The sequence below is a fragment of the Cryptomeria japonica genome, chromosome 1 (assembly GCF_030272615.1).
Source record: "Cryptomeria japonica chromosome 1, Sugi_1.0, whole genome shotgun sequence".
Classification (NCBI taxonomy): Eukaryota; Viridiplantae; Streptophyta; class Pinopsida; order Cupressales; family Cupressaceae; genus Cryptomeria; species Cryptomeria japonica.
The window spans coordinates 421,988,745-422,007,274 of NC_081405.1; the positions used below are offsets into that span (position 1 = coordinate 421,988,745).

Sequence of the window (18,530 nt, forward strand, 5' to 3'; positions counted from 1 at the left end):
TGGGCCGTATCTTGGCCTTCTTACTGCTGCTAGCTTCTCTTGTTTTGGTTGCCATGGCTCTCTGTATGGGGATCTAGCACTTTTGAATTTTATTGCTAGTCTGACTGTCATTATGACGGTTATTATAACTGTCCCCTTTTTTGTGTGACTAGGGTCACCCCAACTTGTCCTAACTATGCCAATTGTATAGTATCAATCTCCTTCTATAGGTTGTGTGCCTTTTCCCTTGGCATACAATATGGTTTATGCTTCATAAGAATGTGACGACGCTAGACACACACTTATAGGCACATCGTAGGGATTTTCGTACAGGTAACTCTGCTTACCTACCCTGTACAGAATTGATGATGGTGGGCTTCCTTCACTATACAGTAGCCATATGATATCCAATTCAATTGCTTGTGTATGAGCTATGTTGCTTTTCGGGCTTCCCTCATATGAACCATGTACTCCTACGTACAGTTTTTGTTTGTCGTACCAATTCTCCCACCAGCTCGTACGAATTTCTCCCTCCTTGGCCGCACGAAATATTTTATGTACAGATTTCTTCGATTTTCTTGTTCATATGGAATGCTTCTTTGCAAGTCGCTTTCTATTCCACTGTACGGAATTGGTTCTTCAAACATTCTTCTTCCTGCTTGACCATACCTGTATCTTCGTTGGTTGTCATACAGAGAGCCTTCTTCAAACTTGTACAGACTTCGTACAAATACCACTCCACTTCTTCCTTACGGGTTCCGTACGGACGCCAATCTTCCCTCATGCAAAGTCTTGTCTCTATGAGGAATTGCTACTAACCTTGTCCGTACACACCTTTGGCTTCTCAAACCTCTACACGGTGACTTCCGTACCAATTGGAATTGAGGTGCATGTAGTTTTCATACAGATTCGTACAATGATTTCCTTCCGCTACGTGACGTCTATACGGATTGGGATTGATGTTTGTTCCTATCGCTTGCCTGTAATTTCCATATGGACTCGTATGATTCCTTCCTTTTGCACAAGGTGCCTTCTGATGAAACTTGTGCCTCTTCTATTACAATGGTAGGGTGGGAGAATTTATAACAATTTCTTATTTTCAGGGTTTGGGGTACAACCAAATGATTTATCAACTTTTTATAAAACATATTTTTTTGCTTCATATAATTTTTCCTTTATTGACTTTATCATTTTTCCCATTCCTTTTAATTTTTCAATGACCTCTAACCCTTCTTTTTTTGTAATTATAACTTGCCTTAATTTTTCCAACTTTAATATTTTCCTTTGAAATTTATTTTTCTATATTTTACTTCTGCGGGAATATTTAAATTTAATTTTCCGTACCTTTAGCATTGGTGGACGCCTTTCAATTTCCAATCCTTCCTGGGTTCTTTTTCGTGCTTTTGGGTGTACCACCACTTCTATCCCAACACTTGCTTTCCTTAATCTAGACAATTTGATTTTCCGTGCAAGTCGTTTTGTCGCCTTGTTTTTGCCAACTTGTTTTCTTCTCTCCTTTGCTTTTTGTTTGGCCTTTCAACATTATCGATCTCTATTCTTCTATCTCCCATTTTACTCCTACGGGGTCCTTCTTCAGTCACACCTTTATTTCTAAGTCATATAGCCACCAACAGGTGAATGCGGCCTTTTGAAACACTCTTGCTAATAGCACGTGCCTATATACACTAGGACAAATATTTTGTCAAGCAAAGGTGTTGGTCCCACTCCTTTGTACCGTCCATCAATGTACCGCCCCCCATACTATCGATACCAGGTCACTGTCTCTCCATCAATTTGTGGTGGGCCCGCCAAATTGGGAATTACCCGCCAAAGTGAGTAGGAGGTTGGCTCCTTGTCTCCCAAGTCATAGAAAAAAGACTCGAACTCAGCGCGGACTCGCCAAGGCTGACCCGACTTGGGACTCGGCACAATAATTGGCAAAACTCGGCAGGACAAGGCAAAATACTATTTTCTAGTGAGTCTTGCCTAAAGCAAGTCCTTGGAGAGTCCCGAATCCCTAAAACTCGGCTAGGGTCACTCGGCTCAAGACTCACCAGGACTCAGGGAGTCTTGGCGAGTTCTCGAACTATGCCCCAAGTGCATTTCCACAATGAATTGGTCTTCTGCCTTGATAACCATTTTTAAACACAGGCCGAGAGTTGCACCGTACTATGCAAGACCAATTTCTAACTCCAAGTCGAGTGGCTCCTCTTCTTTCCCAACCAAAGAAACGGGACTCAGACTCGGCTCGGACTCGAACTCAGGACTCGGAGTCAGACTCGGCTTCAGACTCGGCTGGACTCGAGAAAGTGAAAAACTCCAAAAATTTAGAGATTTTTAAAGATTTTGGACCCTAGTCTATGTCTGGCCGAGTTTGGCCGAGTCTAGTCGAGTCTGGCTGAGTCCAGGCGATTTTGGACCCCAGACTCGGCCAAGTCCAAGTCCAAGCCCCTTGGACTCTGTCAGCATGACTCGACTCAGAAATCACCCAAACTCGACGATTTTGGGCAATTCTCGTTTCTCTATTCCCAACTAGCTCTTCCTTACGTCGCACCTCAGCCTCTTCATCGATTTCATCGGCTATGTACCCTAGACGGGTTCCTTTGTACGGGGCCCTTATCCAGTGTCCATCATACCTTACCCACAGGGCTGGGGTATCAAAGTATGCATTTGTGAGGTGTTTGTGTATTCGGGGCACGACGACACATTCAATATGCTTTTGCACCATCCTTTTTTCCAGGAATGTCACAGGGTCAACCCAATTCTCATCAAGCCTATAAGGTTGCTCCATAATCACGAGGTCCTCCTCAATTGCATCACTGCGGCCGATTATCCAATCTCCCTTGGTGGCGTATCCCAACATATTGATGGCAACCACAAGTTTTTCACGTTCTCTATAAATTTTCAGCTTGGAGCCATTCACAAGGTCTCGAATGGGATTATCATCCAATGTCGATAATTTAATTGCACTGTTTGTCCTAAAATCTTGGATTCTATAAGTTCCTAGCCAACAAACTCGGAATTGCCCCAGTCGGACTTCATTACGACTGTTATATTTCAAAACCAATTGGCCTAGTCGGAAGTTCATCCACCGGAGATGTTTGTCATGCCAAAGTTTCATACTCTGGTGGGCAACCTCCATAGCCCATTGTGCCATCATCCATCGTTCGTCCAATCTTGTTAAGTTCACGAGGTGTTCATTCAAACATTCCGTGTCACCCAACTGGTTTTCCACAGCAATCCGCAGGCTCGATAAGGTATACTCTACCAGTACTACCGCCTACTGCCCGTACATGACTTGGAAGGGTGTGTGGCTTGTTGTCACTTGTAAGTGGTACGATACGTCCATAGTACGGCTGGAAGCTGCTCCTCCCAATCTTCTTGCTCCACCCCATAGGACTTATAAATAATTGACACCAACATCTTGTTAGTAGATTCAGCCCGACCATTCGCTTGAGGGTAGTATGGACTTGACAGATTATGATATATCCTAAAATCAATCGTCATAGTCTTAATAACTTAGTTCACTAAGTGTACCCCGTGGTTGCTGGTAATTTGAATTGGGATGTTGAACCTTATGACAATTTGCTCATACAAGAAAATTATTTTATTGATGGCAGTGTTGTTTGGAAGAGCCTTTGCCTCTGCCCACTTCGTGAGGTACTCTGTGGCCACTATGATGTACCGGCACCAGTGCATGTTACTCACCTTCAGGGGTTTGACGAAGTTGAGGCCCCACCTCTCGAACAACTCTTGTGGCTAGGATGGAAATAGAGGGATGAAATCCCTATTTAGTGGCTTGCCCGCTCGCTAACATGTGTCACACCCCACAACCCATTCTTGAGAGTTCGTATGTATAGATGGCCACCATAGCCCCACCAGGAGAACCTTTTGTGCGGTGTTGTCAAGTCCCATGTGGCCTCTCGCCAACCCTTCATGTGCTTTCTTAAGTACACTTGGGATCTCCTCCTGCATTAAACACCTCCGTAGGACTTGGTCGGGTCCCATCTTATAATTAGGCCATTAATCAACTGGAATGTTTTACTTTTTACTGCCAACTTCTGCCACTCACTCGACAACATATCCCTCGGGAATGTCGAGGTGGATAAATATTCACCAATGCTTTCGTACCATGGAGGTAGTGTTGCCATCTAGAATAGGTGAGCGTCCGGAAAGTCTTCATTTACCCCCTCCGGAGGTTCTCCAAATTTGATTCTAGAGAGTTGGTCAGCAATCACATGCCTTCTCTTGGGACATACTATGATAGTGAAGGTGAATTCCTGTAGAAGTAGCCACCTACTCACCCTGCCCTGGATGATCAGCTTATTGACAAGGTACATGAGTGCTTGGTGGTCCACATAGAATGTGAACAGGTTGCCTGCACTTAGTGTCGAAACTTCTGTACGGATTACACCATGTCGAGTGCCTCCCTCTTCATCGTACTGTAGTTCCGTTTAGCCTTGAAGAGTAACTAGCTCGCAAAAATAATGGGATGGCCTAGCCCTTGTGCACCTACTTGTGCCAATATAGCACCAATGGCATAGTTGGAAGCATACGCGTGTACATGAAACTCCTTGTCCCAGTTGGTGTACGCGAGGATTGGTGCACTCACCAATCGAGACTTGAGTTCCCTGAAGGCCTCCTCCTGCTCAACTCCCCATAGGAATGTTTCACCCCTCCTTATCAGTCTGTCAAGCCGATAGGAAATCTAAGCAAACCCTTTGATGAACCGCCAGTAGTAGCCTATGTGCCCGAGGAAGGACTTCACCCCCATCACATCCATTGGACTCTCCATTGCAACAATCATACCTACCTTGTCGGGGTCCGTCTTCAATCCCTCTTTGAACAATATGAGGCCCAACAACTTGCCTTGCAGCACCATGAATCGGCATTTCTTTGGGTTGAGAGTCAATCGGGCTTGTCAGCATCTTTCCATGCACTCCTTTAGCGCCTTTATGTGGGTTCCCTATTCACTATAAATGGACCAATCGTCTAGGAAGGCTTCAAAATTATCCACCAACATCTTGTCAAAAAAATATGTAATATTATTCATTGGAAAGTGGTTGAGGCATTGAATAGACCAAAAGGCATCCGGTTGTAGGCATACACTCCATCTTCCACTACGAAGGTTGTTTTCAGCTTGTCCTCTTCGACAATGCTGATCTAATTATACCCCGAGAATCCATTCATGAATGAATATATCTCGTGTCCTGCCATCTCCTCCACGATGTCGTCAGTGAATGGAATTGGGAAGGGGTCTTTGATTGTCACCGCATTCAGGCATAGAAATTCTACATAGATTCAGATTTGGTTTGCCTCCTTCAAGGAAATGACAATGGGTGATACCCGTTCACTCGTTTCTACCTTGAAGCTAATGCACTCTTCGAGCATCTTTTCAATCTCCTCATTCACTTTTACCGCATAGTTTTTGTTCATCCTGTACAGCCTCTTCCATACAGGTTGGGCACCAGGTACGACAGGTATTCTATGTACATACAACTCTGAAGGTATCCCCTTCAAGTTTTTGTACATCCATGCAAAGACATCCTTGTACTCTAGAAATATTTTGAATGTTGCGGCTTTAAGTACGAGATTCTAGTCATCCCCTACAAGAATCACCTTCGGGTTGTCATCATCTCCCAGGTTTACTTTCTTTATATTCGGTTCCCCATATTTGATAGCCTTCTCCCTCTTGAACCGATGGGTGGGTGTATCATCCACCCAAGCCACACCCTCTCGGCACTCCTCAACTCTGGAGGGAAGGTCACATTCTCCATACCTTCGCCAGTCTCCTCAATCTCACATATTTGCAGCATGTAACACTCTGAGTGGAAGACCTCGTAGTCCTTCATCTACCAATTAAAGAGCCCACTAAGAGAGCTGGTTTCATCTTTTGAGCAACCTTCGAATTCCTACACCCCTTCATCGTTGGGTTCCATCTTCCACTTTCCGTCCTTCGAACCCCATTCATAGTCATGAGAGTCATTTGAGTTGGAGTCAGAGGATGCCAACTCCTCATGACTTGAATCTTCAAATCAATGACGTACTTCCGCCCTTCGTTCTCGATGGAGAGTGTGTTCTTTTTCCAGTTATGATTTGCCTTGGTGGCAATCAACCAACCCCTTCCAAGGAGGTCATCGTATGCCTTCTTTTCCAGTGGAATGACCACAAAGTCCAGGAGGAAGGACCGAGTGCCAATAGTGACCTTTTGTGGCATGAGTGTCCCGAGGGGTTTGATGTCATGTTGGTCAACACCTACCAATTGGAAGGTTGGCCACCAGAAGGTTGGCGGCTAGAGTGTTGGCTTGCCGAGACCCTTCCAGGTTTCTACAAGAAGCACATTCACTCCAAAGCCTCCATCAACAATGGTGTCTGTCAACCTCCATCCATTGATTTCCATTTCCACCACTATCGATTTCCTTCTAGTCCTACTATAAGTAGCATGGATTTAGTAGCCAGGTTATCGATTGATTTTGCCATTGGTTTACTTTGTTCCTGGTTGATTGGTTCGTCAACTACATTGTTGAGGGCTACTTTCAATTGTGGCATTGTTTGTAGAAGTTCTGCCACTCGTACAGGTACGATGGCTTGCAACATCTACCACATTATGGATTTTTTAGACTCCGCCCGTAGTGGAAAACTAGCGGTTTCATGTGAGACTCTTCTTTCTTCCATCATCACCCGTTCAACATTGGCCTTTGTCTCTCGGAGCCTCTCCTCCATACATGAATCAAGGTACAGTGCTTTCTTTGTTCGGAGCCTAGTGATTGCCAATACCTTCTCGCCTGGCTCTTTGATGTCCAACATGTTGACTCCCTTCTTCTTTGGGTAGTCCACATCCTTGTGGTAACTTGGTCCAAACCACTTACATAGCAAACTCCAACTATTGTTACTGCTCTGGCATTCACAAGCGAAGTGACCCCACTCATTGTACTTTCGACACTGGATCATGAGTCTCCCCTTCGCATTGTACTGGATTTTGCTCCTCAGTGTGTTGTTAGAATGATTGTTCCCTCGCCGATTGATATGATACCCTCCTGGCGAGGCATCGGCGTTTGCTGGTGGTTTGAGTGGTGTGGTTGGCGGGGTAGCCTATTCCCCTTGGGCGTAGAGCACTTGTGTGCTCCTTGTTTTCAAATTGTACGAGCATTCCTTGGTGGAATGGCCCAGCACTTGACAGATGTCACAAGACAATTTTTTCGAGCAAGTGTCCTTGGTATGACCTACCTTGCAATTAGTACACCATACTTCCTTGCTTTCCTTGGCACGCTCCCTCCCTGTTGTCAACTCCTTTATCATTTGCAACATATCCCTTCGTAGGGCTTGCATGGTCTTTGAATATCCATCACTACTTCCATCTGTATTGTCATCATCACTCACCCTTTTCTTCCCTTTGGATGTTTTTCTTTCGTTCTCAATGTCCATTGCTTGGTTATAGGCTTCATCGTACGATGGCAGACAGACCACTTTCATTTTCCTTCTGAGTGACGAGACAAGTCCCTCCACGAACCAAGCTATTGGCTAACTGGTGTTCCATTTTGTTTAGTAATTCCTTCAGCCTACAATTGTAAACCCAAACACTTTCACTTTTTCCTTGCTTGGTATTGTAGATTTTGGCCACAATCTTGTTGTCATCTCTCAAAAGTTTGAATTCCTCCTTGAATGCCTTCTTTAGATTATTCCATCCCACCTTGTGTTGGGCGTCGAGGTCTGTCTACCGATCAATGGCAATCCCCTGAAGAGTAGCAGGGAACACCTTCGGCCAGTAGTCCTGGTCATCTTTTCCATCTCCCTCCCATATCGTTATACATGTTTAACAATGTCGTTTAGGGTCCTCCAACCCATCACCTATGAACCTTGGAAGTTTTTGCCTTTTTGAGTTAATCTAATTCTGCAACATTGTCCTTGCCTGGAAGGTGTTGTGTGCTACTTGGAAGGTACCATGTGCGTTCAACCTGATTGAACTGTCCTGCTCTTCACATTCTTGTGCCTCTCTTGCCCTCTCGGCCATGCGCGAGCTCTCTAGGCATCCACTTTCCGCATCTTCCGCACCTTGGTCCCCTTCGGTTTTGTAGTCTCTCCTTCCCGAAGTCTTCAGCTTAGGCCCTCCTATTTTTTATTCCTCCACGAGAGACAAATTTCCAATTTGGTACAAGTTGGTTTCAAAAATCTCTGCAACCTCGACTTCAAGGTTTTGTACTTCCTCCTCGTCACGTTCAAAGTTTTCAGACGGGCTGTTTAGAGACTCGATTCCTGACTCTTCACTCGACGTCAAGTGTGCAACCTGGTCGACGAGATCTTCTTCCACTACGTCTGGAAGTGGTAGGTTTTTAGCAACCTCTACCAACTAGTTCCATGTACACAGTTTCTACCTCTCCCAATTACGGCTCCAGCTCACTCTCTGACTCTTGATTCTCCTTTTTGGACTCTCCCAGCCTTTAGTAATTTCCTATAACTATCTACACTCACTTTGTTCTCTTATACGAAGAGATCTCCGTACTAATCCCTCCCCTACCTCTCGAGTGGTTCTGGTACGCCATTGGTCTTTGTTCGGTCGTAGGGGCATTAATTGCCAAAAGTACAACGTCTACTTGTATGCCTCTCTACCTCTTCCGTACAGTTCTGATCTTCATACTGTTGCAGTATTTGCTACCGATAACATTCACGATTGCTTTCCTCTCTTTGGTCTTGTAGTTCAATGAGATTTTGTGCCAACAACCTCGAAAGACTCCCGAGAAGATCGAAGACAACAGTGTTGACCGTGAGATCGCCACACACCATGCCTTTAGGGACATCTCTCTCTTGAGCTTCCCTCTACACATACTGGGTGACCGAAACCTCCCATAGGTCCACCAAATCTTTCGTTAGTTGATCCTCCTGTGCTTCCTCCTGCGTCACTTCCTCATGTATCACTTTCAATTACTATAAACTGTTGGTCAAATGGTCGGCCCATTATACATGCCTACCGCCTGCCACCATATTGATCTCCGAATTCGTATCGGCAATGGCGCCAAAATGTTTGCTCCCTACGAGGTGAATTCTCAGATTACTGGAAGTAAACAGAATGTAGCAAGTACATGAACATTAATAGATATCATTCACAAATAATTCACAAAACATATATGGCAGAAAGATGTAGCTTTATTTCATCATATAAAACTAGATACAAAAATCACAATGTTCCTGTTCCCGTTACAACATAGCATATATATACTACCCGACAGTCGACGAAGATACCAACTATCGCCAACTACCAACTAATCCCTACGGGAACATTTACATGGCCAATTATTAACTAAGCATAACAAGTATTATTCCTATGTCGACAAATTACCACCAACAAAGATTATGTCAATCATCATTGAAAAACTCACAAAGCACTTGCAAATCAAAAACCCTAGAAAGTTACTTGCCAATGATTTCTTGCAAAACTCAAGGTGATTTTTGGTTAAAACTTGTCAAAAATCACTAGAAGCATGCAACTTTTTATGAAAAACTCACCTAAATGAGGGTATAAATTTGTTTTTCACTGTTTAAAACCTTTTATGATTTTTGCGTTTTGAGTACACTATTGCTAACCAATACCTCATTTTCCCCTTAAGTGATAAAATTGTGAAAAAGATGTGTGCTATGAAGGTTTGTGTGGTTTCAAAGGCCTTAACTTGGGCCTGGACGAACCTTGCAAGGGGCATTGCCCCTCAACCCCATTGGGAGCATTGCACATCGACCCCATTGGGGGAATTGCCCCTAGACCCCCACAAGGGCGTTGGCCCTCAAACCCATTGAGGGTGTTGCCCCTCAACCCTATTAGGGACATTGTCTCCAAACCCTCTCAAGGGGCCTTGCCCCTCAACACCATTGGGCTCTCCATTCTCAAACTCCCACTAGTTATTGGGATCTCCTCACATAAGAAACTTGATTACAATGAATTGGGATATAACTCTCAAGTGTGCCAAGTTAGATGTTATTATCACACAACTAGCTAAAAATCTCATTAGATGAGACAACTTCTACAAATGGCATGGCTAGTGGAACTAGGTGTGGCATTGTAACTCATTTTTTGGTCAATGACATGTATTAAATTTTAATTTTGATTTATATAAGATGTAAATCAGTAATGTGTTTTACAAATCCAATAATATGTATTTTTGAAGATTATTTTTAAAAATGTGTATTTTCAAATGTTCAATAAATTTGCAAAGGTTATTTCCTAAGTCTTTTCCAAGTCAAAGTAATTGTTGGGTTCAAGTTTTTCAACTATGATGCACTGTGGACTAGTTCAGTCAATTATTTCAGATAAAGATGTTTTGTTGGTAGGTTTTGGTTCAATTTATGGGAGAAAATGGATATAAGCTCCAAATGAGGATAGCTTTCCATCCTTAAAAAGATAACAAACAAAGATAATCAATGAGACAATGGTATACAAGTTATAATAGCAAGTGTCCCAAGGCATGGGATAAGTCTTTACCCTACATCCAACAATTCATTTCTCTACATATTAGTCGGCATTTGAGGCTTTGTTTGGGGTAGTTGCCTACTAGTCCACTTGATGTTGCACTGGAATAGACCAAGGAACAAGATGTACAAGATTTAGAGGTGATCAAAGAAATACAATTTGTTTAGCGGATTTTAGTAAATGAAGCTCAAGGTGAATAAGACACGTCTCAATACAAATATAAGGGAAAACATGATCAACACTATTTGGAGCATAGTCTCGAGGTGGGAGATCAAATATGGTTGTCCCTACTCCCTAGGTAAAGAGAGGTAGCAAGGACAAAACAAGAAACTAGGCCATTAAGGTATGATCCTTTTGTTGAGAAATTTTCAATCTCCATCCAATGAATTAGCATTAAAGATTTGTTCTCAATTTATGGCATCAATCAATGAGATACCAAGGTTGGACTACTACAATATGAAAATATGAAATTTGTATACAAATTTGAAACTAACTAATTTTAATATGGAATTACCATGATTAGATCCATTTTCTTTCTAAAAATCAGCCAATATAACATGCTTAACAACACTCTCCTGTGAACTTATAACAGCAATAAATAAAAGATAACATCAGCATAAGATAGCAGAAAAGAGGCACAAACCAGCAACATAAAAGCATCACATGATACATTATATGGAGAAACCCTCATGGGAAAAAGCCCTACCAAGAAGAAAGGCCAAGTACGCATTATCATTAAAACAAAATTACAATTTGTCACACACTTCCATTCTCCTTTTTGCCTCCAATATGGCAGCCTCTATGTACATGTGAGCAACCTCTTTATGCTCAAACATGTTCCTTCTTAGGCTCTTGTACCTACAGTATAACTCTACTTTCAACTGTTCCACCCAATTTCCACATTCAAGGAGCTAAATTTATAGAGTTGTAAAGAGGTCTTGTGCACCAAACTTGACGCCCAAATATTACTCTTCATTCCAAATGTCCCATCCTTTGGTTTGCCTCCTAAAAATGTGAAAGGACACAAGTTTTGGCTCCAAAAACTTTCGCTGCAACCTAAGTGCCTGCCCACACTTGGAAATAAAGCATCACATGAAATGCCATAAATGAAGGAAAATCAAGAGAAAATTGTTGCCTTTTTCCAAACGCTTACTTGGAGAAGCCCAACAATCAGTTTTTTGTCCTCTTCACATGTCTTTTACTGTCCCATTTTAGGCCTCCACATTTGGGAAAAAATCAATTAAATATTTATGTGCACGTCACCTTTACCACTATTACTAGAACCCTTCACCCTTCATCCTTCATGAATGTATTACAAACTATGGTGAGAACAAAATATTACAAATTATTTTCTCAATACACCCTAAGTGCCTAAGGACACTTTCTAAGAATGTTGGAACCGTACAATATGACAAAGGATTTACAACTTAGATGGTACCTTGATCCTAACACCTTTTTCATCTTAGAAGTTGTTGGTGATAATGCATTCAAATTGTATTTAACTTCTTTCATGAGAATGCATTACATAGTGAAATGTCAAGATCTACATCCCTAAACACCTTCAAAGTTGCAAGATGAAGAAGTGCTACTCTCTTTGGAAGACTTTATGTATAACAAGCAAGCAATACTTTCAAAAGTGTCTGAGTGAAATTTCAAAAGTGTGTGGTGTTCATAGTATATTGTGTGTCAGTGCGAAATTTCCATCTCACAACATTGATAGCCCATCATTAAGCTTCGTTACCTTAAGTAACTTAGTGAAATATGAGAATTCATTATGAATGTCCAGAGGCCTCTTCAAAATAATGGACTCTAGCATAGTTGGAAAAATTGCGGACTCGGCAGTCCAAAAATTGGACATGGATTCAGCAAAAATTCAAGAAAGGACTCGGCAAGGATTCGGCAAAAAAGAGAACCGTAGTTTTACAAAAAAAAAAAAACAAATTAATGCATTTAAGAAACATAAGAGCCATAATTGAAACATTACACGTCATATAATCTCCAAACACTCAATATTTGAAATTTCATCATTCATACTCATACTTACAAACTTTAAAATGTATAACAGCAGCATAAGTTTATATATGTTTACAAAATTACATATAATGATATGTCCAAATGTTAAAAACAGCAAACTAAACAGCAATAACAAATGGCAAAACTGAGGAAAACTGAAAATAAAAACATGTTTTAACTGTCACTAGGCGGTGTCAACAAACAGCAAGAGTCCTTCAATAGGACACGGGAGTCCCAACATCAGACTCATGCGAGTCCTCAGAAAAAACTCGAGAGTCTTTGGCTTTGACTCTCCTGGACTTGGCTCGTGAGTCCGTGGCAAGTCGACTCGGCCCGCCAACAAACTCACATGTCTTGGCGAGTCCGCAGAGTCTTCCAACTAAGAACTCTACATGAAATGGACGCTTTTGTACTCTTGCACAATGGAATTCTAAATCAAAGAAACCCTTTCACTTCTTATCTATTATCAATTACAGTGAAGCTATTCACTACGCACCAAAATCTGAGAGACAACTCTAACAAGAGTGACAAGAAGACTCAAGATAAAAACCTTAACCAAAGTGGAGGCTTCTCAAAAGAATGTTGATGTCATCCAATAATGCTGGTTCACATTCCTAGAAGTGAATATCATATTAGCTGAAATAATATCCTATAACATTCTATTTTTGTAACATATACCGTGAAAAAAAAATTGGTTTTTTCTATCAAAGTGTTTTTGACACAATGCTTACCAACACAAAGTAAATGTTGTTGGAATAATCTGATCTGATTTTATTTCATTCATTTAAAGAAACTACATGACTATGGAAAAACGACATTACATCACCCCAAAGTGAAATAACTTCACCATAAATAGTACTGTTTACCAATTCGGATAGTCTGGCATTCAACATGAATAATAAAACCAATGCATGATCTTGAGTCTTGACAATAAAACTGAACAAGAGTACCTACAGAAATAAAGGTCATTTGCTGCTACAGGTCTGAGCACATTCCAAAATCACCATCTGATGCTCACTGAAGAACTACAACAGGTCTGCAATTAAATTTCAGTCATACCCAAACACCAGCCAGTGCATGCTGATCTTCCTTCAATCTGAAAATGACCTCAGAAAATTCCGCACCATGTAAACTGGGTACTAGAAAGGCTAATGGCAATCTGAAAATATATTCTTTCATGCCTCTCTTCATCTCAAGCTGCTGTCAATGCTCCAGTCTTCTTTCCTGATGCCTAGGCACCACTGTAGAATGAATTTGCAGCTAAAAATACAGAAGATAGTGCCTCCTTGAACCCCCACATGCATCAAAAATGGAGTGCATGGCCTGTACCTGGTGACATCACTGTAGAAAATTCAAATGCAATTGAACACTCATAAATAATATATGAATCTTCATCGCCCAGCTAATATAAAACCTTAGGAACAATACCCAAAAGAAAAAATTAATCTCTCTAAGAGTTATGAACAAAAACTAGGGTTCTTGTACTTCTGAAAATGTACTGCCAGCAACTAGAAAACACTCAAAAACTTGCAAACTCAAACAGCGCTCCAAAAAAATCCACTAAACATGCCAGACCCAGAAAATCCGAATCAGAAAGCCTCAGATACCTTCATTTTCATCAAAACTCTTATCACCAAAATTCAAGCAAAACTCTGAAAACTCAAACTGAAATCAACAAGAACAAACACAGAAAAACGCAGGAAGATCAATGCCAGGCAAGAACTTACTATAAATAACATTGTACTCTAAGGACCAAAGAGAACAAACCTAGAAAGATTAATGCCATGCAAACACTTACCATAAATGGCAGTGTTCTTTCAAAGAGAACAAACCCAGAAAAACTCAGAAAGATTAGTGCCATGCAAGCACTACAATAAATAGCAACAATTGTCAAAACCCACTAAAACTAAGAATTGAGCTTCCCAAGAATATTGGAACCCTCCCAACATATCTAGAAGCCTACTTAAAACCAGAAAAACTAGCCAACGCGATGGCATAAAAAAATGGGGACATTACAATCCTCCCTTCCCAAAGATTGCTTGTCCTCAAGCAATGCCTATGCAACATCAGATTCACCAGGAACACCAGACTGATCCGGATTGCAAACCAATGAGGTCCTGAGATCCCATGTCAGTCTCAGAAAAGAACCCAGCATGTTGAAACTGCACCATTATGAATATAACTGTAATCATCGTGCCAAATCTGCACTCTCCTCTCTTGAAACCCAATAATGTAATCATCATCAAAACCCAAACTAAAATACCTGTAAGGGCTGAAATCTACACCATGAAACATCTCATGCCAAGGCATCTCAATGAAGTCCATATCTACAATCCAACTACCTAACACGATCTCAGGCAACAAGAAGAAAAGTCTTCTCAACCCAAGACTATAATCCTTAGCATATCTCCTCATGGAGTCATGTAGAGTCACAACTACAAATGCAACCTCTTCTAATCTTCTTGCTAATAGGAATGCAATCATTTGCAAGAGTTTAACAAACTCATCACCATAACACCACATGGATCTAATATGCCTCCTCTAAACTATTCTGATACAACCATGATGACTTGTGAAAACTCTCACAATTTCAACTCCAAAAGTCTCTGGATGATGAACCAAAGTGTGCGAAATTTCACCGTCCTGAATGAATTCTAAGGGTAAACTATCCAAATTCAAATCACCAACCTTCCTTCACAAGATGAACCTCCACAATTTGAACACATTGAATAGGCATATGCCTGCTGCTGTTTAAGACTGAAATCAATGAAGAGTAATCTGATTTAAACAAGTTCAACTCTCTATGCAAGGAACAACAGCTGCACCAAAGGGATCTCCGAACGTTAGCATGAAAAATGAACATTGCATTGCTCAAAAACAACTTGGAAGTGGCTTGAAAACACTTCCAAACAATCACCAATTGAATCCTTTTACTTCCCTTGACAAAGTTATTTTGGAAGTGGCTGGTATGCATCCAAACAGCAGAATCAAAACTGAAATTATGAACTATTCTCCACCAAGGAACATCTATGTGGTGGCCATAGCCTGCCAAAATACTCTCTTGGTGACCACTATATTGAATTTGAAGTAACGAAGCAGCTCCACCATGCTTGTGTTGTGCTACTCTTCTCTTCATATGTGTCTAATCAGAAGATCTTCTAATGCAACCCAAGGCTTTTTTTCCAAAGAAAATGCCTCCAATGCAACACATCCAAGTGCCACCCACAAACTGCAGATCCACAGCACTATGATCAGCATAAAACTTAATACTCATTTTGATAATGCCTTCTTGTTCATCACGGTGAATGGTACCAACTTGGACTTCTTGCAACTCAACCATGCAAACATTTTCCACTATAGGTCTAGAGGCAATAGATCTCAATTCTTCATGCCAAACAAGTTCTGAACTTACTTTTCTTGCTGTTGTTCTGAAAATTCTAGCAAGATCAAAAATATTGTTTGGAACTTTTCAAAATCTGAAATGTGGAAGTCTCCATGATTCAATACATTCCATGAACAAACTACGTCTCCAACTACATATGAAGGGCATTACAACTCATCAACTTAGATAATTTATGAAAAGTCCCTCTTGTTGGCCTACTCCAAAACACAAGACCAAACTTAATGCAAGAATGATGCAACTCAAAGCGAGTACCAACAAGAAAATAACTCTCAACTGAAGTCATTAGATTGCATACCCAAGTTACCTTCCAATTCTTCGTGTAGTTAGGAATGATGATGCCTTCAAGTGTCATCTCACTCCAATTACAATCTTCATCTGTCTCCTCATTTGCACATTTAATATCCAGTCGTCTCTTGGGAGGGTAACCAATCACCTCATAATGTGAACTTAGATCAACACCAAGCTGAAAAGCATACTCCAACTCAAGTCCTGAATCTTCTCATGGATCCCATACCTTGCTATTTTCACCAAGTGTGACAATACAACCAGTAGTAGTTCCATCATCCAGCTCAAAAATGTGGGTAGTCATATGCCATGTCAACACCCAACTCAAACAATGGGTTATCAGCAGACACCACAAATTGATTCTTCCAATCATGTTCATGTGAGGATAGTAAACTGCCGCTATGATGAATTCCAAAATCAAACCCTTTGTCATGCCTTTCAGCAATAACCCCAAGGCTATCCCAAGCCCCCTATGCCTCTCCATTACTATTATTAGCAGTAAGTTGAGGTTCCAAATCAACCACGTCACTAGGCCTTTGCTCAAGATCAGCTCCATGCAATTATAAGTGTAATTTGTTTTCAAGATTGCTCTTCTCAAAATGAACACATTCAATGCCATCATACATAATTGCGGAGATGAAGTTAGAACAGCACTATAGTCAAAAGGAAATTCATCCCAATAAGGATCCTCGTCATACTTGGGTGCTAACACACCCAGTTCCCGAGGACTTTAAGGGCTGATTGCTTTGTTCGGTGAAAGTATGTACCTCATATGTAATGGATCCTCTAAACAAGTAACTCTCCAAGTCATAAAGTCTGAAACTATCATAGTCACTCATCCCCAAAGGCTTTGTTTGGACATCCAACTGATATCCATCTAGACCAACATCACTGGAAAAATCTGAACTTGACCCCAAGGCTGCTGTTTTGTCTTTTCCTTCATGCAAAAACTCATCAATGGTAACTGTATGCATGTCTAACGTATCATCCTAGGGCTCTATCATACACTCCTGATGGCGTAAAGCAATCTCTCCATCCAAATGCTCTACTGTGGGCTCCCTTTCATCCACCTGAGTTTTTTGATGTGGGTTCTTTTGCTCATCTTCTTTTATACTTGGTTCCTTATGTCTGTTTTTTGCAACAATCTTTAAAAACGCCCTTTTAATGTCTGGATCATCAAATTAAGTAATTTTTGCATCATCTCACAGACGGACTTGTCAAATATGAACATCTTTTCAACTCTGTTCTAGCAACTATCAATAGAGGTTCTAAAAGTAAGCCACTGAAACTGACAAACAATCACTGAAGCTCTAAAATGCAACTGAAGACTAGAATAAGCAACTACAACCCAATAGGATGGCAGGAAAAAACAAACTCTAATACCACTGTAATCTATACACCTGATTTTATTTTTTATTTTTTTTCTGTTCAAGCGTTTTTGGCACACAATGCTTGCCAACACAATGTAAATGTTTTCGCAATAATCTGATCTGATTTTGTTTCATTCATTTAAAGCAAGAACATGACTATGAAAACACAGCATTACATCACCCCAAACTGAAATAGCTTCACCATACATACTGCTGTTTACAAATTTGGATAGTCTGGCATTCAACATGAACAATAAAACCAATGCATGATCTTGACAATAAAACTAAACAAGAGTACCTACAGAGATAAAGGTCCTTTGCAGCTACAGATCTGAGAACATACGAAAATCACCATCTAATGCTCACTAGAGAACTACAACAGATCTGCAATTAAATTTCAGTCACACCCAAATATCAGCCAATGCATACCAATCTTCCTTCAATCTGAAAATGACCTCAGAAAATTCTGCACAATGTAAACTGGGCACTAGAAAGGCTCAGGCCAATGCATGATCTTGACAATAAAACTAAACAAGAGTACTTACAGAGATAAAGGTCCTTTGCAGCTACAAATCTGAGAAGATACCAAAATCACCATCTAATGCTCACTGAATAACTACAACAGGTCTGCAATTAAATTTCAGTCACACCCAAACAGCAGCCAATGCATACCAATCTTCCTTCAATCTGAAAATGACCTCAGAAAATTCTGCACAATGTAAACTGGGCACTAGAAAGGCTCAGGGCGATCTGAAAATATATTCTTAAATGCCTGTCTTCATCTCAAACTGCTGTCAACATTTCAGTCTTCTTTCCTGATACCTAGGTGCCACCATAGAATGAATTTGCAGCTTCAAAAACAGAAGATAATGCCTCCTTGAACCCTCCATGCATCAAAAAAGATGTGTACGGCCTGTACCTAGTGACTTCACCCTAGAAAATTTAAATGCAATCCAAAACTCATAAGTAATATATGAATCTTCTTTGCCCAGCTGATAGGAAGCCTTAGAAACAACACCCAGAA

General features: G+C 41.0%; 1 protein-coding gene across 8 annotated transcripts in view; it reads right to left on the reverse strand.

Annotated features, from left to right (window-relative positions):
• Positions 1-18,530, reverse strand: part of LOC131065276 (uncharacterized) — a 263,489-nt gene that overhangs the window by 50,119 nt on the left and 194,840 nt on the right. For 2 of the 8 annotated variants that reach the window (XR_009111404.2, XR_009111398.2), the window contains exon 11: positions 13,403-13,777. The exons of 4 other annotated variants lie outside the window; for them this stretch is intronic. Coding sequence is in view for 1 of the 4 variants with exons in the window: in XM_057999765.2 (XP_057855748.1) it covers positions 13,787-13,789 (3 nt within the window). In the remaining 3 variants the exon portion in view is untranslated. Of the gene's footprint in view, positions 1-13,402; positions 13,790-18,530 lie in introns of those variants that run through there. 2 more of the 8 variants (XM_057999765.2, XM_057999781.2) reach the window with 2 other exon arrangements.